The sequence below is a fragment of the Osmerus mordax genome, chromosome 4 (assembly GCF_038355195.1).
Source record: "Osmerus mordax isolate fOsmMor3 chromosome 4, fOsmMor3.pri, whole genome shotgun sequence".
In the NCBI taxonomy this organism is placed as follows: Eukaryota; Metazoa; Chordata; class Actinopteri; order Osmeriformes; family Osmeridae; genus Osmerus; species Osmerus mordax.
The window spans coordinates 16567665-16595075 of record NC_090053.1 but is presented as its reverse complement, the minus strand read 5'-3'; the positions used below and the strand labels follow the sequence as shown (position 1 = coordinate 16595075).

Here is a 27411-nt window from a genome sequence, read left to right as displayed (position 1 = left end):
TGAAACTTTTTTCATTTGTAGATTTCTTTCAGTTTGATGAAGTTGATCAGATCGATTTTTACTAGTATAACTTAACGATTTTAATTGTTGGATCTTTCTCAACTTTTCTGTTTCAGCGGTGCTAAGTGTGTCAGAGAAGTCTCAGTAATACCATCTGCTTCTTTACAAGGCATGGCCGGCCAGACTCAATAAACAAACTAAACATTTGTTTAAGGCCCCGCGCGGGTCCACGACATTTTGTAAAAAAATTTATCAAAGGGCACCCTACACTTTTATTGTTTAGGGCCCCCAAAACCCGGCCCGGCCCAGTTACAAGGTGATGGATTTGCCCATGTCTGTTATTTATTTTATATTAGTGATTTACTATAAAAATCACATCAAGGCGAGATCATTTTTACAATGGCTTTATAAATATATATATATATATGCTCGAGCGAACCAAGTAGTGTGTTATTGTACTATTAAAAACTGCATATAGCACTTATATTCATTATCTAGACTTAATTGACATTCTTTGTAATAGGCAGCTAGTGTGCAACAAAATAACAATTGTCACTGTGTGACCATGCATACATTCCATGTTAACCACAATTACATATAATATACATGACGTTGAATTGACAACAACTAAGATAAAATATCTATTCACATCACCCCCCACCCCCACCAACAATCAATTCCTTATCATCTGGTCACGCCCAAATGCGTCATTGATATGGATAACTTTCTGAAAAAGAAATTGATTACGGTAACGCTATTTGTATTCATTTTCACGAAGGTTTTTTCTCCACATAGCATGGGATGAAGCCCCCTCTCCTCCCACAGGTCGCAGAAATCAAAGCCAAATTTAATTACATCGTATGTAACACTGCTGGTAGACAATCTCCGTGCCGTGCTGTGGGAGTGTTTGGCTCAGTGTTGTGCTCTGCGTGGGAGCCAGGAGAACAGGGGACGGGAGCATGCAGATTTTAACCCAATTCCAGATCCGCCAAAGACACTGTACAAAAAGGCAAATAGAAAAGTGAATGTTTTGGAAACCTATGCGTGGCGTTTTGGGTGCTATGGGTGGAGGAGGTGAATGCTAATTTCTATCTCACATTACGGAGGCCAATATTAAAGCACCCTGAAATTGTGTAGACATCCAGAAGAGAATTATGTACATATTTAATCAGCTATCTCAAATGCAGTACATGCATCTAAAAGTGGGAGTTATCAGTGATAGTACAAGAGCGTGTTCAACATGGGGGCTGGTGATAATGAAGGGTAATCAGTCTAGCTTTGGCAGCAGCTCTTGGAAGTTGTTCTCTGTGTTGATATCTGTAGATGAATCTCAGAGCAGTTACAGCCAGGCCTCCATGGAGAGCAGGGCTCTCTTTGATATCCCCACCCCTGCTTCGAGGTTTGTTAAGCAACCAGATGAGGCAATTTTGTCTTTCATCTTTCTCTCCCCAAACTCATTCTTAGCTGTCAGGGTTTTAATTAATGTTTTCACAGCAAATTCTAGTTTTCACTGGAGGGCCTCTGAACACTCTGGGGCTGTTTATATGACCAACTCATGTACCCAGAACTTAGTTTAAGGTCTTGTTTGTGTCTGCAGATTGGTTTTGGTTCAGACGGCTGTTCACAGCCTATGTTGATAACATCAGTAGATCCTCAATATTGGTGGAGCAAGAATATGACTTAAGGCTGTGTAAAATACATCAAGAATGTTGAAGAAAAATATCGTCAATCATATCCCCTGGAAATATGACCGGTCTGGAGTCTCTTCATACAAGAATATACATGAAATGTACTTGGGTGTGTTTTGCCTTCGGCAAGGGCACAACCTTTGTTCTCACATATTTATTTATTTATTATTTATTTTCGCCCCCCTAAGGATCAGTCAATATTACTACATACAAAATGCTTTTAAATCTATGTAATCTTTATAAATAATAAGTATGCATTTTTATATAAGATATACAGAAATATCAGTTTTAAAAATGTCATTCAAAAACAGACCCCTGTGCAACCGACGCAAGCAAGCACACCCTACAATTTCCCCAGAAATTGTACCCTCTAGTTAGTGTTTACAATGGCCATACAATGTACCTGTAGTCTGCAGTATTAATCTATTAATCAATTGTACACTCCATTATTAATAAGCATGTCGGCCTTATCTTGAGTACACGACGGATGATTCCAGTTGTGCTATATATAGCAACCATTCACATATGAATCCATTGGTTGGTTACACCAATACATCACCTTATCCAAACACATGAAGGTCAGGTATAATCAAACACACAGACCGAGGGCATGGATGTCTCTGAGAAGTTTATTCATGGAGGAGTGTGTGATGCAATCTGTGTGTAACTGTCCCATACACACGCAACCTCTGAGAAAGAAGTAATCCAGTTCAAACATGAAGGCAGGATCGATTTCTACCCAGCTGTCTCACACGGAGAAAAACGTTGGCATCCATTAATGTCCTGCTCTGGATTCCACTGTCCCAGTTTCTTGCTTAGTCACGGCACATTCACAAGGAAATGAAATGATCTCGACAACAGCACAACAAACAGGATCTTTTTTCCCCCCAGGACTCGATGCATAGGAGTATACGGATAGAATACAGTATTTCAACATATCTTTACAAAGGTATATGTTATAGGAAACAAAAAAATACAAATAATAACTGCACAGCAGTAAGAAAGGTAATTGTCGAGTATAGATACAGTCGTTTTCCATACACACACTGGAACATCATAGAAACACAGGCAAAATAAAACACCACCTGAACTATTTTGCTCTATACTCAATACTCTACTCGTGTTACCTTTTTAGCCTCGACCAATTTAGGGAATGCCGGAGAAATGTAGGGAGGAAAACCTTTTAGGTTGGCCATACTGCTTGACATTTATACTCATTTGGGCTGCCACCATAGTCCTACTAAGCACACATCACAGACACCCTAAATTGAATGCACACATCAAAACTGCGACCATAAAAACTCATACGGAAATGTGTTCAGCCTGCTAGCAGAGCAAGGCTGCAGCAAAGTCCTAGCATTTTTGACAGCACACAATCACCACAAGAATCGCAAGTACATTGGCTGTGTCTCTATTTACTCTAAATCGCCTCTATTCACGAAAGAACTCAAAAGATATTCTCATTGCTAAGGCACATTTTGGTTAAAGAAAGGCTTGAAAGAAGCTTGCGCGCTCCTGTCAGCAGGGGCGTTTGCGGCGCACAGCTGAGGCTGTGACGAGGATGGAGCCCGCAAAGTCGGCATGCAATTAAGATCAAAAGCATCCCCCGCTGGTTCCATTATGCAGAGTGCCACTCTCGTCTGTGCTGAGTGGGCAGCGGCAAGTGCCGCTTGGTCAGGGTACCATGATGCCGTGACGCCATGCTGTGCAGGCGGGCAGGTGGGCAGGCAGGCAGGCAGGCTCTGTGCAAACCTCACTCTATCCAAGGCAGGAATCATTAACATTCTGGGGTCAGGGACTCTCCTATATCTGTCAGTAGACAGAGCCAGGTACAGGGAGCCTATGCCCTTGGGTAAATATCTGTGGTCAAGACATTTGCGGTTTGACACCGACACCCACTATGGAATGATGTGCAGTGTACCTAAGTGTGATAGAATGGCCAATATTAATAATAATTCACATAGCATTTCAATAACCATCCATCCATAGGAACTTAAAAGTATGACACACTGTATTGATTCTGTAACTAAGGACTCACACCTCCATAGTACCAGAAGAATCATCACTTAGTGAGAAACAGAACAGCCATATATGCTTGTTAAGCTAATATTGAGATAGTTCCAGCTCACAGAATATGGCACTACAATAATAAGCAAAACACTATTAACAAAACAATGGTACTATTACGATGATGCAAGTTGTATACTGTGAGAATGCGTGGATTCTCTCAGTCATACAGTCCAATATTGCTGCCTGGCTACCGTATATGACATGACAATTTCTTCTCTATAAAATCCATTAAAATATAGCTCATGGTATTCTGATATCTTATTGCAGGGCTGTTACAAGATTTGCTTGTGTCAGTTCCACAAACAGTGACTAACATTAAAGCTTTGAAACATAATAAAAAATTTGACTATAGGGGAGCAAAACTGTATAACTGGTCCAAAGTGCCATAACCAGCTGTCTTAACCCCCTGGTTTAAACATCATTTCTGTGCTTTACTTCTGAGTGGAATGTATGGCAATGTAACACTTGTGGGGGTAAGTGCTGTGCTATTGGTTTATGCAGCCATTAAGCTCAAAGCAAAATGAATTAAAAGGAAAAAATAATACAATTAAAACATTAGGAAAAGTCAGTAATTGATGCTCCTGTCATTTCCAGGAGCCTGTGCATTGTTAGTTAGCCAAAGTCCGAGTCATGACCCTTTGGTCTCTGTCAAAGAGCTTGGAGGGAGTGTAGACTCCTGGGAGAGTGAAAGAGATTAAAATGACAGATAGGGCCTCCCTGTGCCCTCTAGCCTGACAGCAGGCATCCATGTACACACACAAACACACACGCACAAGCCACACACACCCACACACACCCACACACAGGCAGGCGGGCTAATAGAAACACTATGCACACCACAAGGCAGTCCATTTAAAAAGATAATTTTCTTATAAAGCTTTCCGCGTAAAGACTGCACAATAAAAAAAATATATAATACAATTCTCAAAACCTTTCTACACGAGAAGAAAAATGCAACATCTGATTATCTCTCAGGCCAGTGTTACCACAGGGGCTTCTTTCTCCGAGATTTACGTTGTTGCACTCTGAGAACAGCGGGGCAAGGCTGAGCAGGGAAAACCCACATTAGTTTGGCAAGTGAGCTTTAAGGCATTCCGTACCATAGATGGGCATAGCCCACCAATTTTCTCCTCTCTCTTTCCCTTCTCCCAACTCCCTTTCTCTCTGTTTATTTCAGTGTTGCACACTGCTCCACTTTGCAGACTGGCTCTCGCTTGGCTGTACTCGTCCACATGCGTGCCCTCAGGTGTCCCTATAACCCTCCCTCCCCCCTCTTCCTCTGTGTACCAAGAGAACGTAGCCCCTGTGGACACTGGCGCACCGTACCATCTCTGTCCATCCCTCCCTCCCTCCATCCCCTGGCCCTCCCGTCCATTGGGTTAGAGATCTGTCACTTTGTGCTCGAGGGCGGCTGCTATCTGCTGTAGCCGCAGGGTCAGCTGTTTGCTCTGCGCTGCCGGGTCCTCGTCCAGGGAGGCGATGATCTGGAGGGAGAGGACAAGGTCATTCCAAGGTCACGCTTTTTTTTTATTTTTAATTAAAGCTTCTGGTCATGTTAGTGTCATATTAAGGTGTCAAAGTAATGTCCCAGACAACACCTGGGCCATACAGGAAGCCCACTAGGAGACTGACAACCCCTTGTCACACTGTCATTAGATCAACCGTTCCAGCATATTGTGTCTGTCAGTGTTTCAGTGCCCCTCAGAGAATGACAGGATATTTGTTTATCTAACTCATTCATTAGTGTTTGCTTACCCTATTTTGTGGCATAGAGTGCTGATACGAGATGGATGGACCATTAAAAAAAAAAGAAAATCTATTCCCCGGGCAATTTCCAGTTGCAGGCACCACAGCGCTACTTTCAATTAAAGTTCTTCATAATCACTCCAGCGGAGATATCTAACTTGAAAAGCTGTGTCTGAAATGATGTTGTCCCTTGTGCATAATACAGACAGACAAGAAAGAGAGAGAAAGAGATCGAGAGAGAGTCTTACCCCGTCGTAGTATTTGCTGGCGTACTGATAGAGCTGATGCAGGGCCACTTGTGTGTTAAGTTTGTCTGTGTGTGACTGCAGAGGACACAAAGCCGAGTTTATACTTTCCCCTCACAGCCTCTCTTCAACAGAATTAATATTCCTCTTGACCAGAGGGTACGTTTCTAGTATGGAGATATCAGCTGGGTGAAAGAAGCAGATAATGGCGGTGGGCAGAGAGAAAGGATGTGGAGGAGGTCGTCTTACCCGAGACACCTCTGCCAGATGAGTATTCATGTCCTGGTCACTTACTGATACCATCTGCCTGACGCCCTTATAGTAACTACACACACACACACACAGACACACACACAAGCTGGTTATCACTGTACACTGAATATTGACAAGGCTGTAACAAGGTATCAGCATTGTAAGCAGGGCAAATGTGACAAGACGCTTACTCATCCACCATCTTCTTGTATGTGGAGATCTCCTTTGCATAGAGTAGTTTGTTACTTGGGGAGTCCTGAATAGAAAAAAAACCCAAAGTGAATTCTGATAAATTGATGTTCTTATATGAGCTACATATATATATATGTATATATTATACACAGTATATGGTGCAGGTCCAACATTCCTACCAAAGACTGCATATGGCAAACCCCCCCCCCCCCCCCCCACACACACCGACACAAAATAAAACAAGAAAACACAGACACACCTACACCTCATGCCCATCCTATCCTCCCTTTCACCCCATTCACCGACTCCCTCCATCGACTCCCTCCCTCCCTCCCTCGACTCCCTCCCTCCCTCCTCACCCGGCTCAGCTTGTGCTCGCTCTTGGTGCAGGCATCCATGAAGGTCTGAGCGATGACGGACAGCGAGGCGTCCACCACTTCTGTCACGTGGACGTCGAAGATGAAGTGGGGGTTCTTCAGAATGTTCACCCAGAACCTCAACGGCAAGCTGCAGCAGGACAGAAGACACCACAGAACAACAACACAACTGGATGTTCAACACTACATCGACTCTTATCCAAAGCAACTTACAAATAGTGCATACAGGAAGTACAGCAGAAGATCAAGGATCAGAAGTAAGTAGTTCGAACAGTATTTTGGTGGTCAGAGCCAAGGAACGATCTGTATTTACGACGCACATTGCAAAGTTGCATTCATTCCGATATCCCTGACATCGGTATGCCACTGAAACTATTTGGTATGTCTAGATTAATTAATCGTAAACAAGTAACAGAGCGGATGTGGGTTGTCTTTAGATCTTTAGAAGTTACTTGAAAGTAGTATTGAAACTTAAGAGAATTGATTTTATATGGACAGATATTCCCACGTAATGTAGTAGTGTAGACGTGTTGTGGTGGATGGCTTAATTTCAATTTTTTTTGCAGATACAGAAGTTGTCCACAGAACTGAACACAGATTAGACATGCTATACTAAACACAAAAACGTTCACTTTTCAAGTGCTGCCCAGCCTTGCAACACAATTACAGCCTCGTTAATGAACGCTTAAGTCAACAAGCGCGCTCATTCTCATTCAAAGCATAAACACAGACTTCCACCGCAACTCCATTGCAATTCGTCCGATACAACCCGATGTTGGTGGTTCGGAATATCAAGCAAGCCGAAAAATAGATCCTGACTCTTGTGTCTGGTGATCAGTTTAAAAAGAACTAACATAAGCATTCTCCCTGCATGCACCTGTCGCCTCATGGGAAAACAACAGGCAAAAAGGGGGGGGGGGGGGGGGGGGAGACAACACCAAACCAAGCAAAACAATGGGATGTAATGTTACATTTATATTAGCTAGGGACATGTTTGTTCCTCGTTATGGCTCATACACACATTGATATTTCCTGCCGCAGTCGTGCTAGGTAAACACAGCAAACATATGCAGATCGCGGCGCAGAGTAATTAATTTGCTCACTTTGCGTCCTGTTTGCTAGTGTATCCTCTCCAGTGTATTCTTTAGCCCGTTTGCCAATCCCTGCCATCTATATGCAGCACATTGTGTCGACAGCTCCGCTCTCAGTCTCAGCAGAGTTGACGTTAATATATGCACTTAAATGTCACACGGGAGCACAAAGATTGCCGATGCAAACGATGTGGGTGGGCTCATTTGTATTCAGCCTTCAGTCAACTTCTTAAGTTTCTTTGTTTATAGGAGTTGTCTCCCTTCAAGTAGCGTGCGCGTCTGTGTGACGTTGTGTGTGTGCCCATGAGTGGGCTTGTTTCTAACTGTACGTGTGGGTTTCCTGTATCCCAGGTGTGTTCAGCAGTATGAATTTATGCATGGCAGCGAGTATGTACTGGATGTCAGTGTTTGTCTGTGTGTGCGTGCGTGTGTGCGTGTATGTATGCAGAAAGTACCTGTTGGTCTTCCAGATGTGGATGGTCTCTTCGTCCACGTTGTCGTGCTTCAGTGCCTGCTCATCCAGGAAGTCAAAGAAGTACTTGACGGCTGGCGGCACCACGGCCCCGGAGCATAGAACGCTCCGAAAGAAATCGTCGACAAACTGCTGCAACGTTCCCTGGGAGGAGTCAAACACAGATGGACATGCACACACACGCACGCACCCAGGCACACACGCAGACAACCAAACACGCCCAGGACAGAGGAGGGGAGAGAAGACCATTAAAAGGCATTAAGACACTCTGAAGAGAAGTCAGAAAAAAGTACGAGATGAAAGCAAAACAAAACCAACAAAAAACACATCAAAAGGACTGTGGAGAAGAGCGGGAGAGAGAACTGAGCCCAGGAGAAGCCTGGTACCTTGACAGAGAGCAGTCTTGTCAGGTAGATCTCCGTGATGGCTTTGGTCATGGACTTGTCCTTCATGCTGCCTCTCTTAGACTTGATCTCATCCAGCTCATCTGCTGGTCGCACCAGGTGGAACACCTTGTCATCCTCCAGCAGAGCGTTCCCTAGGGCGAGGAGAAAAGTTAACCCCCTTATACAGCAAGCTGGGGAGATAACTTAGCCTCATAGATACCTTATACAGCAAGCTGGGGAGATAACTTTGCCTCATAGATACCTTATACAGCAAGCTGGGGAGATAACTTTGCCTCATAGATACCTTATACAGCAAGCTGGGGAGATAACTTTGCCTCATAGATACCTTATACAGCAAGCTGGGGAGATAACTTTGCCTCATAGATACCTTATACAGCAAGCTGGGGAGATAACTTAGCCTCATAGATACCTTATACAGCAAGCTGGGGAGATAACTTAGCCTCATAGATACCTTATACAGCAAGCTAGGGAGATAACTTAGCAGTCCCATAGATCGAAAATGTCAAGTATACCGTACTGTGTATGACATATCAAACAGGTGAGCTAGTAGAAAGAGTACAGTTTGTAATGCTGAGATGAGAACAGCTCAAAATGCCTCCTGGTCCAGCCCTGCCTGCAGACCCCACCCCTGAGTCTGGGCATGGTGGTTTGGCATACATACTCTCCTCGTGGTTGTCCTGGTTCTGGTCGTAGTTTTGTTGAGTGTGAAGGACTCTAGACAGGACCAGGGTAGCGTTGTCTCGCACCTGAAACACACACCGAGGCGTGAGACCCTGCACGCACACGCATGTGGACTGGTAACAGCTGCAGATTCAGCATGAGGCCAGGACTCCGACTCACGTTGTAGTGGGCCAGCGTGTTGATGCGCTTCCACCTTCCCTCCTTCTGGGACGTCAGGTCCAGGTCAGACAGGATTTGCCCTGTGGAGCCAGGGCGCCACTCTGTGGTGGAGGCAGGAACAGCAGGCTCCAGTCATTAGTGTGTTTGCGTGTGTACTACATGTGTATGTGTTCTGTGTGTGTGTGTGTGTGTACAGTATGCATGTGTGTGTGTGTCCAGTCTTACCAAGCGTGACACTGTCCACCTTGGGTCTCTGTGAGTGAGTCAAGTTCTTGTAGACCTGCTCGATGATCTTCTCCTTCACCTGGGAGATGGTTTCACAGTTCAGCACCTTGACAGGCGTCACATCAGGTCCCTCTCCATGGACCAACACCTGCAGGGTCTGATGGACACACACACACACACAGATCAGAGGACAGACAGCACCGAGAGAAAGAGACCGCCGAGTTCCGGAGGGGGATTGCGCTGCTATGGCAACCCCGGCAGCACAGACTGCCAAAATGACAAGAGCGCGTGCGTAATGTCTGTGACACCTGACAATGAGGTGTCACCTCCGCTGGCTAATGAGCAGGGCACAGCAGGGGACTCCAGTGACACCACTGACAACACTCTCTCCCCACCTATAAGAGCCTCCCTCTGCCAATCCCTGAGCAGCGATACCATACCTGCTACACCTGCTTCCTGCTTCCTCCACCGGATCCACCCCCTGACTGAATGAAGAAGCTTTCACTGGGGAGGGCGGGGGGACGGAGTCATTTCTGTGTTATCCCCATTTAATTCAATCACAGGGTGCAATACATCGCGGAGGAATCTGTACAATCCCTTTCATTTGATAATTGTCCTTGACAAAACAGCATTACCCCTGGGCTTCTCTGTCTGCTTGTCATTTCTACATTTCCTTCTTTAACTGCTGCTCTAAGATCCTGCAGGGGGACTAACCCCAACCCAGCTAGGGAAGGACAAGTATGGCTGTCTAACGAACATTCAATCATATAATAATAATAATATTAATAATGTGTCCCAATAATGTATTCATTTAGTAGACGCTTTTCTCGAAAAGTGACAGAGACCAGGGGGGGGATTTTAACCTGAGACTTCTTGATCTGCAGTCAAATACTATAACCACTGAGCTTTCCTCTCCCTGATGTGAACAGTAGCAGAGGAGTACAGTTCCTGGGCAGAGCGGTGTGTAAGAAGCGTTAACATCCAGACAGATTTAACAGCTGTGTTTCTTCGCTAGTTTTCTAATTGAGCATTGAATGCTGGAAAAGGCAGGCGAGACCAACAATAGCAGCTCAGACAGCGCACATGGGCTGGTGGCACTGGAAACCATGGTAACGGCAATGTGTGTGTGTGTGAACACGTCTGTGTGTGTGCGCATGTCTGTCTGTGTGCATGCATGCATGTCTGCATGCGTGTGCGCATTGCAAGTTTGCGTGCGTGCGTGCGTTTGTGGACATCTGCATGCGTGCGTGCACTGCATGTTTGCATGCACGCGTGCGTGTTCGCATGCGTGCGTGCATGTTCGCATGCGTGCGTGCATGTTTGCATGCATGCGTGCGTGCGACCAGCTCACCAGGACGGAGTACTCCACGTCGTCCCCCAGCAGGCCCGTGTCATTGAGGGTGTACTTGGCCTTCTTCACACACGCATCCACAGGACCCTTCTCTATCTGGTGCTTGAGTGCACGGAACAGTTTGTACAAGGGTTCCCCCGCCGAGTCCTACACACGGAACACAGAGAGAGAACGCTTCCTTCACTATCTTTTCAGAATGCCGTTTCATTTGGAGGGAACTGTGGCTTCCATCTATTTCTACCAAACTCTCTTTGCTCACAAGGACATACAATGTATTGATGCAGTTCATGCAATTAGATGACAAGTACACTTTCAGTTATGGGGTGCCAAGTTTAGAAAACTCAATTTGCACTGAACACAGTGAACATACTGTGGAATCCAAACTCCCACCCAAAACAATATCTAATATCAGGCTTTGCTTACCAATAATGGCATGTCAACCCATTGTTCAGACTTACCTTAAGGAACTGGTAGAGACAGATGGACATCCAGTTGCACAGCATCCTCTCCACCACAGTCTCTGATCTAAGCAAGACAACACAGCAACACCAAACCTTAGGGCTAAACTTAGCCTTCCTACATTGCAACACCCATTGTTAGCCATTAGCACATCTAATTGCCAGTCATGTGTATGGAGGTTGATGTTAGCACAATGGAGTAATCAGCATAATTGGACTCTCCATTGGGGAATAATTACAGACGTGCACTTGCATAACACCCACTCAGAGATTGGTGCTGAACAGAGTTGACAGTTGAGATTAGTTAACCTCAAGACGTGCTAGACAATAGGAAAGCAACTTTTTGGACAACCAACTGGACTGTAGACAATCACAGGAAATTGGAAAGGGGATCGTCCAAAGCAACGCATTCCAATGACAAATATTGCTGGAATGTTGCATAAAATTCACAGTAGAAAAAGGAATTTGCAATATTATTCCATGACTGTAGTATGTAAACTATTTACACACCAAAAAAAAATCAAATTATGTCTCGATAAACGTCCTCGGGTATTTCTTTCATCGTTCGCAGGAGGAGGCTAGGTTTGGGGCTCATGCCGTGAAGGTGTGCATGTGCGCGGGTGTGTGTACTCACCTGCGCAGCATCAGTTTGGGGTTCTTGCTCTGAACATACTCCTCCATCAGCTCCAGCAGCAGGGTCCTCATGATGTCGGTGTAGTACTCCAGCTTGCCGTGGAGGGCCACCGTGAGCAGCGAGGCGAAGTACACCTTGGCCCTGGCGTTGAAGTCAGGACGGCCCTCCAGCGTGCGGATGAACTGGGGAGGGGGAACATGGAGCGTGAGGCGGGGCGGGTGAGGCTCCGTCGAACGCGGAGAGAGCGGACGGACGACAGCCAAGGTCATGCATCGTCATCACAAACTGACCACAGGATTCATCATCATTACAACACAAGTGCCAGACAACAAGGCACTCAAGTCATAAACTTCCTGTCGGTCACCTAACACTGTCAGGTGATGGAGATGACAGTCTTGTCTGGCAGTCGTAACGTGATGATGATGTAAAATGGGGATGGCTGGGAATGTGGGGTGGTGAGGTGATGACTGGGGATATTGTCCCCCAGCAACAATCGTTAACACAAAAGTAATAGCAAAAGCTGTGCAGCTATTCTCGAAACAAAAATATTTTTCACTGGGACTAAACCGAATGGGTTGTTAAGCAAGAACAATTTTCATCTCAGTCAGGGTCAGGATCATGGTTAGGGTCAGGGGGCCTCACATTGATGAGGAAGGTCTTGCTGTTGAGCAGGTTGGAGAACTGGTTGAGGGCCTGAGCCACAATGGCCTTGCGGTTCTCAGGGATGTCTAGCTTGCCCGTGATCATGACGTCGTTGGCGCCGTCCTTGGAGGGCAGGAAGAAGACGCGGTCGGTGTAGGTCTTGTAGTCCAGGAATGGGATGCGGCCCTCGCTTAGCTCGTTGGTGTGGTCCTCCATCTCAATCATCAGGTCTAGGCGGGATTAGGAATGGTATTAGGCATCAGCACAGTCCCACAAAACATGTAGTATCGTAGAGAAGACGACCGAGGAAATACACAACTACACTACTATGTTCTATAATGAAATGAATTGCTTGACTTCTTAATCGTTGCAAATGCATAGTGGTCTTTGTGACAATGTGCTTTGTGTCCTAATGAAAACAGAGGGTTTGTCTGTATGTCATTAGCATGACAAAAGCGCTGCCAGTGCCTGCCAATTACTATTTTTTTTCATTGTTGTGGTATGTGACTGGGTGAGTGTGTGTGTCAGTCCGTGAAACAGCGGCCGACCTGTGAACTCCTTCTTGCAGCGGTCTCGAACACTCTCCTCCAAGTTCTCAAGTTGGTGTTTGACTTTCTCATACTCCCTCTCTGCCTGCTGACTCTTCCTCCTGCACACAAACAATTCCAAAAGAATAGATAGGCAGCTGGGCAGGACCAGCATGAGGAACTTGACATGCATTCATGCTCAGAGCAAATCACCCAAATGTCCCAGCAAATTTCCCCAATGAACACTGGCTACTGTCAATAAGTGTCAATTACTGGAGCTCAAAATGGCAGTCTCTGAAGACGACCCCAAGTTAACAACAGGGCCCCGGACAAACTGTCTATACTGTACATCAATTATACATACTCCCCACAGGAAGACAGTGTAGGTGTGTGTGTGACTGTGCGTGTGTGTACCTGTAGCAGTAGACTGAGATGGCTATAATGAGCAGCATGGGGATGATGACGGCAGGGATGATGATCAGGAAGGGGACCTCGTACTTCCTCTCGTAGTGGACCGATCCCACCACCCACTCTCCGTTCCCAAACTTGATCTGGACCACACGAGGCAGCAACACATGACCACAGACGTCACAACATGCCCGCTACTCTCACGACCAACACGAGGCATTGTTTGCTCAGAGAGAAAACAGGAACATAAAGGAGTTCTACTGCAATGTATTTGCCATGTACCGGTACCAAGGGACTCATTTAGACAGATGATACACAAAGAAAATTCAACAATAGTTGACAGACATTAAAAGGAAATCAGCTAATTGTGTTGCTAACTAATCATAATTAGGCCTACAGGCTGCATAGCTAATGTGTAATTAAATGTAATTATACAGAATAAAGAAGCTACTCCCAATGCATTCCAAATGTGCTCTCGTTCCCCAAAACGAACAATTATAAAGGCAATATCTTCAAATAAGACAACGCAAAACTGTGAAGGTGGTGCATGTGTTTGTATGTGTGTGCTGTAAGCCTATGTGTGTGTGTGTGTGTGTGTGTGTGTGTGTGTGCTGACCAGCAGGTCCAGGGGGTCAGAGCTTGTGTCCCGGCGTTGTCGTTTGGAGCGAGCCCTGGGCTGGGTGGAAGGAGGTTCTAGAAACATCTTGTCGTCCTTCAGGGTGTTGACCACACAGGGGACGTCCCCGACAAAGGCCTGGGCCTCTTTCTCCGTCATGGCCTTGGAGAAGCCTTGTCCCTGGGGGTGGAGGCATCAGCACTCAAACACATATCTCCTGCTCGATTACAGAGATGTTGTGGTTTTTTCACGGCTCCATCCGTGACGTGGTTGGAAAACCAAAGAAAGCAGCCTACAGTCTGCATGTCACGTAGATGAGTACTTGTCAAACAGCATGTCAAAACATAAAACATACCCAGCATCCTTTTCATAAACAGTACATTTCAAATATCCCAACACCCACTGATCAGCCTGCACAGTTGATTCCTATTTCAGCCTACAGTGACAGTGCAACAACATACACAGACTCGTAAATCCCTGCTCCCTCTACCGCACCGCGGTAACCATGGCTGCTGCTGCTGCCGAGAGGCACCGTTTCAGTAGTGTTGTTGTTTCAGCGTGAGGTTGCTAGGGAGCAGGGGGGGGTCTGGGTACTCACGGTGACGATGATCATGCTGCTGGGAGTGATGACCTTCTTGGTCAGCTCGTCGAAGGTGGGGTCCTGGTGGTAGTCGAAGGGTTTGAGCTCCCTCTCCCAGTTGTCCAGCAGGATGAAGGTCCTGTAGTCCTGGATCTGGTAGGAGCTGTTCACCCCCGGGGACTGGAACTTAAGCATGGTGTCATTCTTACTGTGGCACTCCTGGGTGAACTGGAGGGAGGGAGGGGTGGAGGGAGAGAAAGAGAGAGGGGTGGAGGGAGAGAAAGAGAGAGGGGTGGAGAGAGAGAGAGAGAGAGAGGAGAGAGAGAGAAGGAGAGAGAGATGCAAAGGGAGATGGAGAAATTGAAATGGGGGGAGATAGTGAGAGATAAATGAAAAAACAAAGAGAGAGAGGAAGAGGGTGAAGGAGAGTGAAAAGACGGAAGGAAAAAAAGGAGCCGAGGGATGAGGGAGAGTAAAAGTTAGACTGACTGTTAAATCCCAGATAACCTCATGGGGGCTATAAAATATCGAAGGAGAACCCACAGTATATGGAATGGCATTCCCTTGCAATTGTGACTTTCCCCAACATAGATTGGAAATATACCGCAACTGGACCTGGACTCCAGTCACTAGAGTCTGACAGCGCCAGCGTCCCAGCAGCCCGTCAATCTTTAGATTGGTTTAGTCAACAGAATAGAAGCCACTGGGAGATTAGGAATGTGACACAGACGACTATCATCCAGCAGTTTTGCTGGAACCCCAGCCCCCTCTTAGGCCCCTGCTTGCCACCCAGAGAGTGAGCAGCCTGACCACATAATCCCCAGTAACCTTAATGCCAGTATTAAATTTAGCCTGGAAATGAAATGGAATCAAATCGCTGCTTATCCCGCTGGAAGGCATGAGGGGGTCGGAGCAGCGGCCGTCCATGCTCTGCCTGGGACTAGCCAGCGCTGGAGTCCAACCCCTCCATTCCATTATTCAGGGAATGAATCAGATTATTTTTTGGGGAGTCGGGCAGAGAGGATGAACGTGAGCTTCTTTGAGCAGTCTTACAGGTTTATGGACTTATGGATGATAAGTGTGCAGAACAGGATGGACAGTAATGCTGGCTTATAAGCTGGGCTCGTCCCGATCACTGGAAGTTAGTTCACGAGAGGAGGGGGCCAGGGAGGAGCAGACAAAGACAGGGTTCTGGGACGGTTCTGGATGAACCATAGTGGTGGTAGGAGAAGAGGGGTGTGTGTGCGTGCGTGCGTGTCTACTCACCTCAGATTCCTTATGGGCGATTCCAGACCAGTCCTCCCCCATCGCTTGAACTTTTATGACGGCACTCTGGATGATGTCGAACCCTGAGCCTGTTACTACAATCGTCCTCCCTCCACTGGAGACACGCACACACACAATTAGAACTGAGCACATCCGGTCCTTGATTGTCTGCTGCACTTACTACGTGTGCTGTCTGTATGTGGCTTTGGATAAAAGCATCTGCTAAATGAATAAATGTAAATGCAAAACACATGGTTTACAAGATGGCAATTAAGATTGATTATTCTAAATGTTGTGTTCATTTAAAACAGGAAAAGGTCTACACACCAGACAAAGCTGCTTTTGGGGTCATGCTCCAGGATGTTGGGGTTCTCCAAGAACTGGAAGGCAGCGTGGATGGTTGTGGTCGTCTTCCGACCGTACTTGACCGTCATGGTCAACGGGTGGGACGGCACTTTCTCAGCATTGTACTGTCCTGTTTTGCAGATGATCTCGGGGCCGAAGTGCATTCTGCAGACACACACACACACAGGGCCACGTTTCAATACTGTCAAACCGCACCCTCAGAGGAATCGCTGACCGGACGCGTCTCGTTCTGCTAACGCTGCAGTGGAGCACAGGCTTTCCCCCCGCCGGCAGGGTGGGGGATCAGAGAACGCTCACAGGAAGGTAGGAGGACGTGTTGGAGAATTCAAACACGGCCAAGGACACAGGTGATGGCGGAGGCTTGTTTAGCGGATAAGGTCACAGGGGTCACGGTGTAGGGGAAGGAACATGACAAGGCCCTGACAGCCTGTTCCAGTCCGGCACGTGGCAGGCCTTTTATTTCACGTCACCTGCGCTCCAAATGTCACCTCAGGTGGCCTTGTACACAACAAGCTCTACTCTCATGCGCTGGACGTTCTGTGAATGTGGAATTTGGGCAAAGTTGTACCTTGAAAACCAAGGGCAATCAGGTTGAAGTAATAAAATATAAACTATGCATTGAAAAGCTGACATTAAAGTCCCCACTGAACATGGCCTATGAATGAGTTCAAATCAATGTATCCACCCTTCTCGAATGGAACCCCTTCAGTTAAAATATTCGTTTCCATTTCGAATTTAATAGAAATTTAACTCACCGAAGTGCAGTGTGAAATTATAAAAACCCCTTCAATTAAAATGTCTTATCTGCCCGCCCTAATACGTTCCCAGATGTGAACTTACACGGTGCACTCCACCGCTCCGACGGTCACTTGAATGTCGTTCTTGGTGGCAGTGTCCAGGTTGGAGCCAGATATGGTGATAAGTGTCCCCCCAGCTTTGGGCCCCTTGGAGGGGTGAACCACCTGGGGGATGGGGTCCTGGGGGGGGGGGGGGGGCAGTCGAAGTCAAGAGAAACAGTCAAACACTCATCTAAAGACTGCACAAAGAGACACACGTGCATGCACACACACACACACACACACACACACACACACACACACACGCACACGGTCAAGAACAGCTAAGCAGCCATTTAGTCACAGCTGAGGCAGTGAGAGATATGGGAAAGCTAGGTAAGTGGTTACAACGTAACCTGTTAGCGAGCAAGATACCACGTGGGCCTCAGCTCAGCACTTGACTATAGTGAAGTACTGACTCCATTTATCCTTATCACATAGTGAATCCTCTCCTAACCCGACAGGATCATGCTGGAAGGGTTTACACTCAAGAGTACATCTTATAAATGTGCAACAATAAGGGTCCTTCTACAACTGTACAGCGGAAAAAGTCTTAAAACAGTTCAAAATGGGCTTAAATAGTACAACCAAACTAGCTGGCCAAGGTTACCCTGTATGTAAAGTAGACAGAGGAGGTTCCTCTCTTCCCTCCGGCCACCTCCACCTCTACTTGGCCCCAGCTGGTACTCAGGGGGTCCAGGAGGCCAATCTCACACACCACACTAGGAGGAAAACCGGAGAGAGAGAGAGAGACAGAGAGAAAGAGAGAGCAGGCATGAGTGTTTGTGTGTGTTATGTGTGGGTGTTGTGTGTGTATTCTGTGTGTGTTACTCGACAGGAGACAGGCCCAGTGTGATGCTGGTGTCTTACCTGGTGGAGACGGTGTACTTGTCATCCTGGTGTGCGCAGGGGACCCCCACCACAGTGATGCTCTTGATATCCTCCTTGTGGATGCCTAGGTTGGAGCCCCTGATGGTGACGGAGATGCCCCCCCTCATGGGTCCGAAGCGAGGGATGATCTGAGGGGGGGAGGGGGGCTGATTTAGGATGTGCTAAATTTATTTAAGAAACTCCATGCACAGAGATCATGAATCATAAATCACACAAGATCATAAATCCTTAAACACACAAGCTAGCAGGCTGTCTGCAGCTTGTATCTGGGTCTGGTATATTTAATGGTCTTGCCATGGGCTTAGGTCCTGCTTGGGTCACTGAAACTCACAATCATTTAGTATAAAGAAATTCAAAAAGACTATTTTATGTGCCGAGATCTGCTTTGGGAAAAGCCTCAAAAAGGAAGGAAATTCAAATGTATAATAGAATTTACATTTACATTTAGTCATTTAGCAGACGCTATTATCCAGAGCGACTTACAGTAAGTACAGGGACATTCCCCCCAAGGCAAGTAGGGTGAAGTGCCTTGCCCAAGGACACACCGTCATTTAACACGTCCGGGAATTGAATCAGCGACCTTCTGATTACTAGCCCGATTCTCTAACCGCTTAGCCACCTGACTGCCACCTGACAATTCCAACTCAACTAGGGAGTCAGGTGGCTGAGCGGTGAGGGAGTCGGGCTAGTAATCCGAAGGTTCCTAGTTCGATTCCCGGTCATGCCAACTGACGTTGTGTCATTGGGCAAGGCACTTCATCCTACTTGCCTCGGGGGAATGTCCCTGTACTTACTGTAAGTCGCTCTGGATAAGAGCGTCTGCTAAATGACTAAATGTAAATGTAACTAATGCCATATACCTAAAGTGTGATAGCAGGGTACTGGAAGAAAGCTAGTTTGTGCATGGGTGTATTTACAAAGTGAGGGTTTTGCGATCAGATGTGATTTGGTGTCAAATATTAGAAATGCTTTTGGAAGCGCCGACACAACTATGGACATGAATAACTTAGCTGGAGAACTCGATTTGCAGTTAATGATTACAGAATGAATGCAGTACTGTCACATCAGCATAAAACAAATGAATTCCATCCACGGTTGGCGTACAAAAAAAACTGATCGTCAAAGCCAACATGCCAATGATGAGAAGCCATCGGGCCAACACGCCCTCCAGGTCAAAGGTTACCAAAGTGGGAAGAGGAGGACGGCGGTGAGACTCACGTCGGAGATCTGGGGGTCAGGGCACTCCGTGTCCTGGGGGTTTTCGGAGCACAGCTTCTCGTACACGCACGACTTCCTGCTGGTGCACCACACGCACCTGTACTTGGGGTCGGCGTTCTTGCACAGGCTGCAGTCTTCTCGCCCCATGGAGCAGTTGTACAGAGTCACTAAAGAACGTGGGAGAGAGAGAGAGAACAGACACTCGTATCTTCAGACGGTCTGTGTGCTTATTTGCCGCGGGGTCAACCCACATTCTTCTAAAGAGTAATTCAGCTGCATGCTTTGACCAGCGCAATGCTTCAAATCGGTATGGTGCTGAGAATTGTAACCGATGTAAAAAAAAAAAAGAAGATATCTGAAGTACTGTGTACTGAAATACACACACACACACACACCGGGGGCACTACCATGTGAATCCCTAATTAAAATGTAAGCCTTACCATTCAGTGTGCTGTCTATCTTTTTGCCCGAGTCTCTGTCCTTCACATAGAAGAGCACGTTGGTCTCTGGTGACTTGTCGAAAGAAAACTAGAAACGGGAACAATATGAATTATTAATACAGTGTGTGAATATCTAGTGATTAATGACACTTCAGACTCAATGCGTGGGCTAGGCCATGCTAAAAAGAAAAAAGTTTCACTCCATACAGAGTCTGGCAGACGCTCAAAACAACTAAAGAAATCAATGTTGGAAAAGAACATCGCTAGGGGCTAGGTGCTGTTTGAGTTCTCCAATCCCAGCGATCGGAGAACTTCGAGGAAGCGAGACAGGAAGCAAGACGTTTGTCCATGAGGGGGTGCTGTTACATCAATGAGCCTCTTGTGGTATACCAGGTCAAGAGTACGAGTTTTCCACAACCAAGAAACACCCTTTCAACAATTTGCACACACCTTTTCACTTTGGGAATGTTATGTGAGAGCTGTCGGACAAATAAGCAGATGTACTGAGCTGGATTCTGAGGAGGACAGATGTGTGAGAAAGGAGAGAGAGATGAGAGGTGAGAGAGATGAGAGAAGTGTGGTACGCACGGCGAAGCCGCTGAAACTGTAGAAAGGTCCATTTTCGGTCCTGACGTCCTCCTCTGTGTTCCCCATCAACTCGGTACCGATGGAGAACGTCCGATCCTTAGAACACAGGAGCAGAGGGCGGGTCAACCCTGACCCTGCTCTATACCACAAAGGTCAAGATATGTTGCTACACTGTGGTCATGGTTAAGGTACGTTTTTAACATTGTGGTCATGGTTAAGGTACGCTATTACATTGTGGTCATGGTTAAGAGATGTTGCTAAACTGTGCTCATGGTTAAGATATGTTGCTACACTGTGGTCATGGTTAAGGTACGTTATTACACTGTGTTCATGGTTAAGATGTTTTGCTACACTGTGGTCATTGTTAAGGTATGCTATTACATTGTGGTCATGGTTAAGGTACGGTGTTCTATTGTGGTCATGGTTAAGGTACGGTGTTCTATTGTGGTCATGGTTAAGGTACGGTGTTCTATTGTGGTCATGGTTAAGGTACGGTGTTCTATTGTGGTCATGGTTAAGAGATGGTTTGGTGGTTGACACATACAGGGTTCACAAACCCATGAGAAAGTAGAAACAGAGATGAACAACAAAGAAAACGTAAGAAACATCAAAACAAAACACATGTGTACCTTGTAGAGGTCTAGGTTGATGCCCTCAAAGCTGATGGTGGTTTTGAAGCCAACAGGGATGAGGACGGGGTCAGGGTTCTCAAACTGAGGACACTTTGTCATCTAAACAGAAAACAAAATATATATATCGGTTTCAGTCATCAGCATTGCACAACAGTCGCATTTACATTTGAGAGCCACTTAGCAGACGCTCTCATGCGGAGAGACAAGATACAGTATCAGCTGAACATCTGTCTCTTCATAAATTAATATCCAATCCCCGAAGACGTCAGGTGCAGGAGATGAGATGTTGTGATACGATGCTTAGAAAGCTGTAGACGGGTTAACTCTTTGGGACAGGCAGAGGGGGCTGGGGTCAGGGTCGAGGGGTCAAGGTTGGGGCTGGCTTACCTGTTTGTGTCTGATGATGGGGTCTGTGACCGTGTCGTCCATGTCACTGCAGGTGTGGCCCCGGGTGTTCCACTGGCAGCCCCATGGACTAGCCACACAGGACATGCACCTGCCATGAAACAGCCCACGCATTTATGCACACACATGAACACCCACGCATGCACACCCATAGTGCAAACACACACAAACTTGAGAGCAACAAACAGAAATCTAATTTGTGACCCCCAAAAAAATCTACGAAAGAAAACATGCAAACTCATCATGAATCCACACAAAGAATCCATGTTGTTGACAGTAAAATATGTCTCTGTAACATGAAATAAACAAAGCTCATTTATCAGACATTCCGCAGAATGAAAAAACAGCACAGAGTACAAAAAGAGGTAGAAAAAAAGAACATAGAAGATCGACTTTCATTTTTTGATTAATGAAAAGGAAACTAAAGCAATTTCCTCCAGGTTGGTTATGGAATTGGGGAAAATGCAGGAAGTGCATTCAATCCTGGGACCAGTCATGCATCACAATTTACACAGGAGGGCTTTCTCTCATCTGTTGGCATGCTGCAATTCATTTCCATCGAGGTTGTCAGACTCATCAGCAACAGCTTGGTAGCGCGCAGAGAGTAAACAAACTAGTGAGTGAGCTAGCGAGCCCGCTAGCGAAGAGCTAACTCACGGTGTGTTTTCCGCTTTCTTCACTGTGGCAGAGCAGTTGTAGAACTTAAACTCCCTGGTCGCCAGCTCCACTGTCTCGTTCACGTAGATCTTCACTGGCACGGCTACAAAGTCTGTGAGGAAGACGAAAGGAGGGAGGAGAAGGCAGAGGGTTGTTGAGAGGGGATCAGATGAGGGGGGTGGGGCCTGTGTCACCTTAGTTCACCATGACAACATGAGGTCAAGCTATAGACACTGTGGTGGAGAAGGTGAATCGGGGTCATACCCTGGTCCTCCGGTGTTGGGGGGAGAGCGGCAGTGTGGGGGAGCGAGCAGGTCACCTGACCAGAGTCGGACATGGTGCCTTCGCTTTGGAAGGAGCGGAAGACACAGCGCAGGCGGTCCGAACCACCGATGGATGGGAGGGAGGGAACGTTGATCTCCACCTGAGAGAGGCGGAGAGGCGGGGAGGGAGGGAGACGGAGAGAGGGAAGAAGACACAGTGAGGTTGGAATCAAAGAAAGAAAGAGAGAAAGACAGAAAGAGAGAAAGAAAGAAAGTGTGTGAGAGAGAGAGAGAGAGAGAGAGAGAGAGAGAGAGAGAGAGAGAGAGAGAGAGAGAGCGCAAAAAAGAGGAAGTGGTGTGTGTGAATCAAAGAAAGAGAGAACGAGAGAAAGAAAGAAAGAGAGAAAGAAAGAAAGAAAGAGTGTGAGAGAGAGGAGAGAGAGAGTCAGACAGCCCTGTGAGCGCCAGCCTGAATACGTCCCAGGTATAATAAGCTGGCTTTCCAGACAGCTTCCCCAATGGATCAATGAACAGCCAAGCACTGCACACCGTTCAACAAGTCACACCGGAGACCGTTTTCATTAGCGGACCTAAGAGCTAAAAAGTGCTACAAATGGTGTCTCGTACCTGCTGGGTCTTTGTACAGCTGAGGTTGGGTGGGTGAAAGGACACAATCTTCACACACTGCTGCCGAGGGCTCCACAGCCAGCCATTCTTCTCCTCTGCTCGCCTGCAATCAGATCTCCTAGTACACCTGTGGGGAAAAAACAAAAAAAACACCAACTCCCATCAGGCACTGCTCCTGCAATGCACTCGCACCACTTATCCCTTGCAGAGTGCCCTTCCTCCCGGAACAACGATCATTAGAGTTGCCTTTGATGTTCTGTCGAACAACCTCAAACTCAAGTTCAGTAGTATATTAAGTCGAGTCAGTTCAACAGCACAGCCTGAGTATGACCCAGTTCAAAAGTGACCTTCGACCTAACAAGCGGATTATCAAGCACAGCTTCACCATAAGAATCCGGACCCTGGCTGGCAGATCTAACTGCCCTGGAGCTTTACAGACATGGTAAGCAGAGCAGGAGCACAGTGGGGGTGCAGGGTTCTGGGAGAGTCAGCAATAAAACAGTGAACAAACACAGTGCTGCTCTGGGCAGATAGAGAGGAGCCAGGGCCAAAAAGGGAGGGGGTGAGAAAGTAAAAGGACAGGAAAGGAGGCTCTTTATGTGGTGTGTGTATATATATATATATATTATTTTATTTTTTTATGTGTGTGAGTGTGTATGCATATGTATTTCCTGTATACATACCGATACGTATGTGTGTGTATGTGCAAAGTTGTTTGTGCGCAATTGATTATTTATAGTGGTGTGTGTGTGTGTGTGTACGTGCGTGTGTGCAGGTGCGTGTGTAAGGGAGAGCGAGAAATGCTCACCTGCCCTCCAAGACACACCAGCCACAGTACGGATCCTTCAGAGCCGCACAGGACTGGCAGTCCTTCTTCAGGTGACAGGCCTGCACTGGCACCTTGGTGATCTGTGGTGGCACACAGTCAACAACACACACACACGCACACACACACACGCACGCACACACATACGTATAAATAAACACCACTAGCTCCCTTGCAGTAGCAGAGAGAGAGAGAGAGACAGAGATTCACAGTGAAACAGACAGCTTTTTTTGATTTACGGCATGTCCCTTATCATTTTAAAGTAGCACACCAGGCACTCCAGAACAAATACACTGGATTTAATTCATTTATGGTAATGCTCTGGGAGTGCAGAGTGGTACACAGGAAGTTATATATAACAAATATATAGTACTTCCTAGGATAACGTTGCATTTGGTCTGGATAAACAACGACACACTACGTCTTGGGACTACTAATGAAAACAACTGAAAGGTGTCTGACAGAATCGTCAGATGACGAGCCGTACCTTTGTCTCAGTGGTGATGTACAGATGGCTTTGGCTCAGGTCAAAGAAGAGGTTCTTGTTGACCTTCTCGCCCGTGGTGTCTCCCGGCCCTCTGCTGTAGACCTCTGGGCTGCTGGTGAGGTGGGCCTGAGGGACGCACACACACACAGTGACACAGTCACACCTCACGGGATATTATTGGGATTTTGTGGTTGAGATTCGTTTTTTTGCTCACTGTGCCTGGTAGTTTTGCGCTGTGCCTAGTGAAAACAAACTGTTCTTTGACCATTCCTCAGACCACCAAAATACTGGTAAAATGATGCCCTTCTGATTCTTGATCTGCATTACTTTCTACATGCACTCTTTGTATGTAACTTTGGATCTGGTAAAAGATTGAAATGTAAATTATTTTGCTTAGTGTACTCCTCTGACTCCTTGGTTTCTTTCCTAGCTTCTTACCTTATACACTTCACCCTGGCTGTTTCCCAGGAAGGCGATGGTGTGTTCGTTCTCCACGGCAACGGCCACCGCAGTCAGAAGGCCCTTCCTGGTCACCGTAGCCTCCGCCGTCAGGGCAAAGTTTGGCTTACTGGCCAGAGGAGCAGGAAGGAAGTCCGCACCACATTTGAAGTTTTTCACCATATCCTTCTACAGAAGACAGCAAGACATAGAGGATAAAGAAAGGAAAATGAGAAAATAAAACGGGAATCCAAGTGTCGAAACCTCAAAAGGCCAGGAAAAACAAAAGGGTGTCATATCTTTGCATTATTGATTAAAAGGAAAATCTCTTTGAATCCCACATCTCTCTTTCATTTCTGACGTGTCCTTTGAAGAGAGAGGGGGCGCGCATACTCACGCTGATCTTGGAGGAGCAGAACTCCTCCGTCTTGGACGAGTAAGGGATATCCACGACGGGCTTGCCGGCGATCTTGCCCGAGTCGCTGTAGCAGGCGCTGATGATGTCCACCAGGCGCTCGTTGATGGCGTTCAGAGGGTACATGCAGAGGGCAGAGTCAGTGGGGTCTTCGTCAGGACTGGCCACCATGAACAGGATCTTGTGCCAGGGAAGCACGGTGCCGTAATGGCCTGTCTCGGTAATGCTCCGCGCCAGCTCTTTACCAGGCGCCGCTACGTAGGCAGCCTGCACCTTGTTGTAGCGGTTCCCCTGACCGCAGTTCAGCTGCAGCTCGGTGTGGGAGTAGTAATGGTCGTCGTTCTCGCAGAGGCGCGAGACAAACGTGTGGTTCTTGTTGTCCGTGCCGTCCAGCGTCCGAGAGAACAGGAAGTAGGTGAAGCCGTCGTCCTTGAACGCGTGGCGGAAGTCGTGCATGTACTTGGGCACGAAGGGCGTGGTCTGCACCGTGGACGCCTCGATGATGCTCTCAAACACCACCCAGTCCCGGTAGTCCTGGAGGATGCGCGTGCTGATGAGCTTCGTGCTGTCCAAGCCGCCGTAGCCCTTCGCCACGAGGAACACGTCAAAGCTCTGTCCGTCCTTGGTGAAGGTGGACATGACGCCCACCACGTTCACGCCCTCCTCTATGCTCGCCACGTACGTCTTCTCCCCCTTCCTGTCGCTGTAGTACAGCAGCTGGTCCACCTTGGTGAGGTTGAGCAGGGAACAGATGCCTCGGTAGAGGCTCCCACACACGATGAGGGAGCCGTTGGCCTGGTGCACCAGCAGGAGCTTGTTCAAGTTGGCCATGTCGCTGATACCCTGGCAGTCCGAGGCCGGGGGGGTGCAGCCCCGGGAGTCCTTCAGAGGCCCCGTCCTGGCCCGGGCCTCCAGCTGCAGCGAAGCTCCCAGCTGGAAGATACTGTTGACCGCCCCGAGGTAGACGCGTCCGCTCTGGGGGTCCTGGGCCACGTTGTTGATGGGGGTCTCAGAGGTGAAGTCCAGGATGGAGACCTTCTCCTGACCGTGGGATGAGGAGAGGCAGAGGAGGAGGAGGAGGATGGGAGGAACCCAGTTCGCCATTTCTGGGGAAAAGAGAGAGAGAGAGAGAAAGGAGGGGGGGGTTTAGAAGGTTTCTGAATCTCACAGGCAAGCGCACGGTTAGGCATATCAGATGGATTGGCCTCACTGCAGGTCAGTCGTTAATTACGTCCATGAGGCATAGAATGTGATGCAAGCAAAAGAACATGGACATTTGGAGGCTCTCCACATTCACAGTCTCCCTGATCATGTGATTTAAATCCTTGTTCCAGATTTACCAAGGATGTGTTATTTTAGATCTTAATTGACTTAATATCTTGAGGAAGGAAAAGATTAAGGCCAAGAACTAGATCTGAAACCAAAACACAATAAAAACCTAAGCTTGGCGTCATTCCAACGCGTCTTTTCTTTGCTTATTACGTAAAGTGAGAAGCAGTATGTTCAGGAAGAATGGCGCTTTGTCTGGGAAAACAGGATCACACCACACAGCCTCCTTTGATACACAGAAGCAGCCACACTTGCAAACAGCAGGTGGAAAATACTTCCTCACTCTCTGCTGATTGCCCACGCTGTGGTTAATGTGAATCTGCAGGTGGCTGAAGATGCAATGGCACGCACACACACAAGCACACACACACACACACACACACCACAGTTAGCTGTGTACACATGCGCGCGCACACAAACACATCCCGATCAGCTGTGCACACACCCTGCAGACCACTGTACATGCACACAAAGCCCACACACCAGCACACATAGCGGACGGCTGTACATTTGAGCGCGTACACGCACTACATCCCAACCATTCACACGCCTGAATTATAGCATCCACAAACACACCATTAATCAAACACACACACAGACGCACGACACACACACATAACCTCCTCACGCTTATTGCACCTAGGCATTTCAGTGGGCCACATCCACTGACTGTCAGACTGAAAACCCTTGATGAAGCTTCCTGGGAGCCTGGCCCGTGAATCTGTGTTTTATTATGTTAACCTGCCTTCCCTCACACCACTAAGTGGGGGAGAGGACTGATTAGACATTCGCCCTCAGGGCCCAGTTAATTTCAGCTCCCTACTTCCATTTGCATTAAAGTGTCCAACTCTCTACCCCCCCCCCCCCCCCCCCCCCCCCCCCGCGCGCGCTCGCCTCCCCAACCTT

At 47.3% G+C, this 27411-nt stretch overlaps 1 protein-coding gene across 1 annotated transcript in view; it reads right to left on the bottom strand.

Moving 5' to 3' along the window:
* Window positions 1–5113: 5113 nt before the first annotated feature.
* Window positions 5114–27411, bottom strand: part of plxnb2b (plexin b2b) — a 61602-nt gene continuing 39304 nt past the window's right edge. The window contains exons 2-36 of the mRNA XM_067233921.1: window positions 25159–26282; window positions 24762–24950; window positions 24324–24449; window positions 23819–23919; window positions 23011–23137; window positions 22385–22544; window positions 22121–22232; window positions 21446–21554; window positions 21056–21157; window positions 20427–20522; window positions 19839–19926; window positions 19399–19565; window positions 18160–18308; window positions 17900–18011; window positions 17294–17430; window positions 16415–16597; window positions 16088–16202; window positions 14840–15049; window positions 14242–14421; window positions 13632–13768; window positions 13239–13339; window positions 12691–12920; window positions 12049–12230; window positions 11415–11481; window positions 10957–11103; window positions 9606–9762; window positions 9381–9481; window positions 9202–9286; window positions 8520–8671; window positions 8117–8277; window positions 6553–6700; window positions 6193–6257; window positions 5999–6074; window positions 5753–5827; window positions 5114–5242 (exon numbers count right to left, since the gene is read on the bottom strand). Coding sequence (XP_067090022.1) covers window positions 5138–5242; window positions 5753–5827; window positions 5999–6074; window positions 6193–6257; window positions 6553–6700; window positions 8117–8277; window positions 8520–8671; window positions 9202–9286; window positions 9381–9481; window positions 9606–9762; window positions 10957–11103; window positions 11415–11481; window positions 12049–12230; window positions 12691–12920; window positions 13239–13339; window positions 13632–13768; window positions 14242–14421; window positions 14840–15049; window positions 16088–16202; window positions 16415–16597; window positions 17294–17430; window positions 17900–18011; window positions 18160–18308; window positions 19399–19565; window positions 19839–19926; window positions 20427–20522; window positions 21056–21157; window positions 21446–21554; window positions 22121–22232; window positions 22385–22544; window positions 23011–23137; window positions 23819–23919; window positions 24324–24449; window positions 24762–24950; window positions 25159–26280 — 5574 coding nt within the window. The 5' untranslated portion in view covers window positions 26281–26282 and the 3' untranslated portion in view covers window positions 5114–5137. The remainder of the gene's footprint in view (window positions 5243–5752; window positions 5828–5998; window positions 6075–6192; window positions 6258–6552; window positions 6701–8116; window positions 8278–8519; window positions 8672–9201; window positions 9287–9380; window positions 9482–9605; window positions 9763–10956; window positions 11104–11414; window positions 11482–12048; window positions 12231–12690; window positions 12921–13238; window positions 13340–13631; window positions 13769–14241; window positions 14422–14839; window positions 15050–16087; window positions 16203–16414; window positions 16598–17293; window positions 17431–17899; window positions 18012–18159; window positions 18309–19398; window positions 19566–19838; window positions 19927–20426; window positions 20523–21055; window positions 21158–21445; window positions 21555–22120; window positions 22233–22384; window positions 22545–23010; window positions 23138–23818; window positions 23920–24323; window positions 24450–24761; window positions 24951–25158; window positions 26283–27411) is intronic.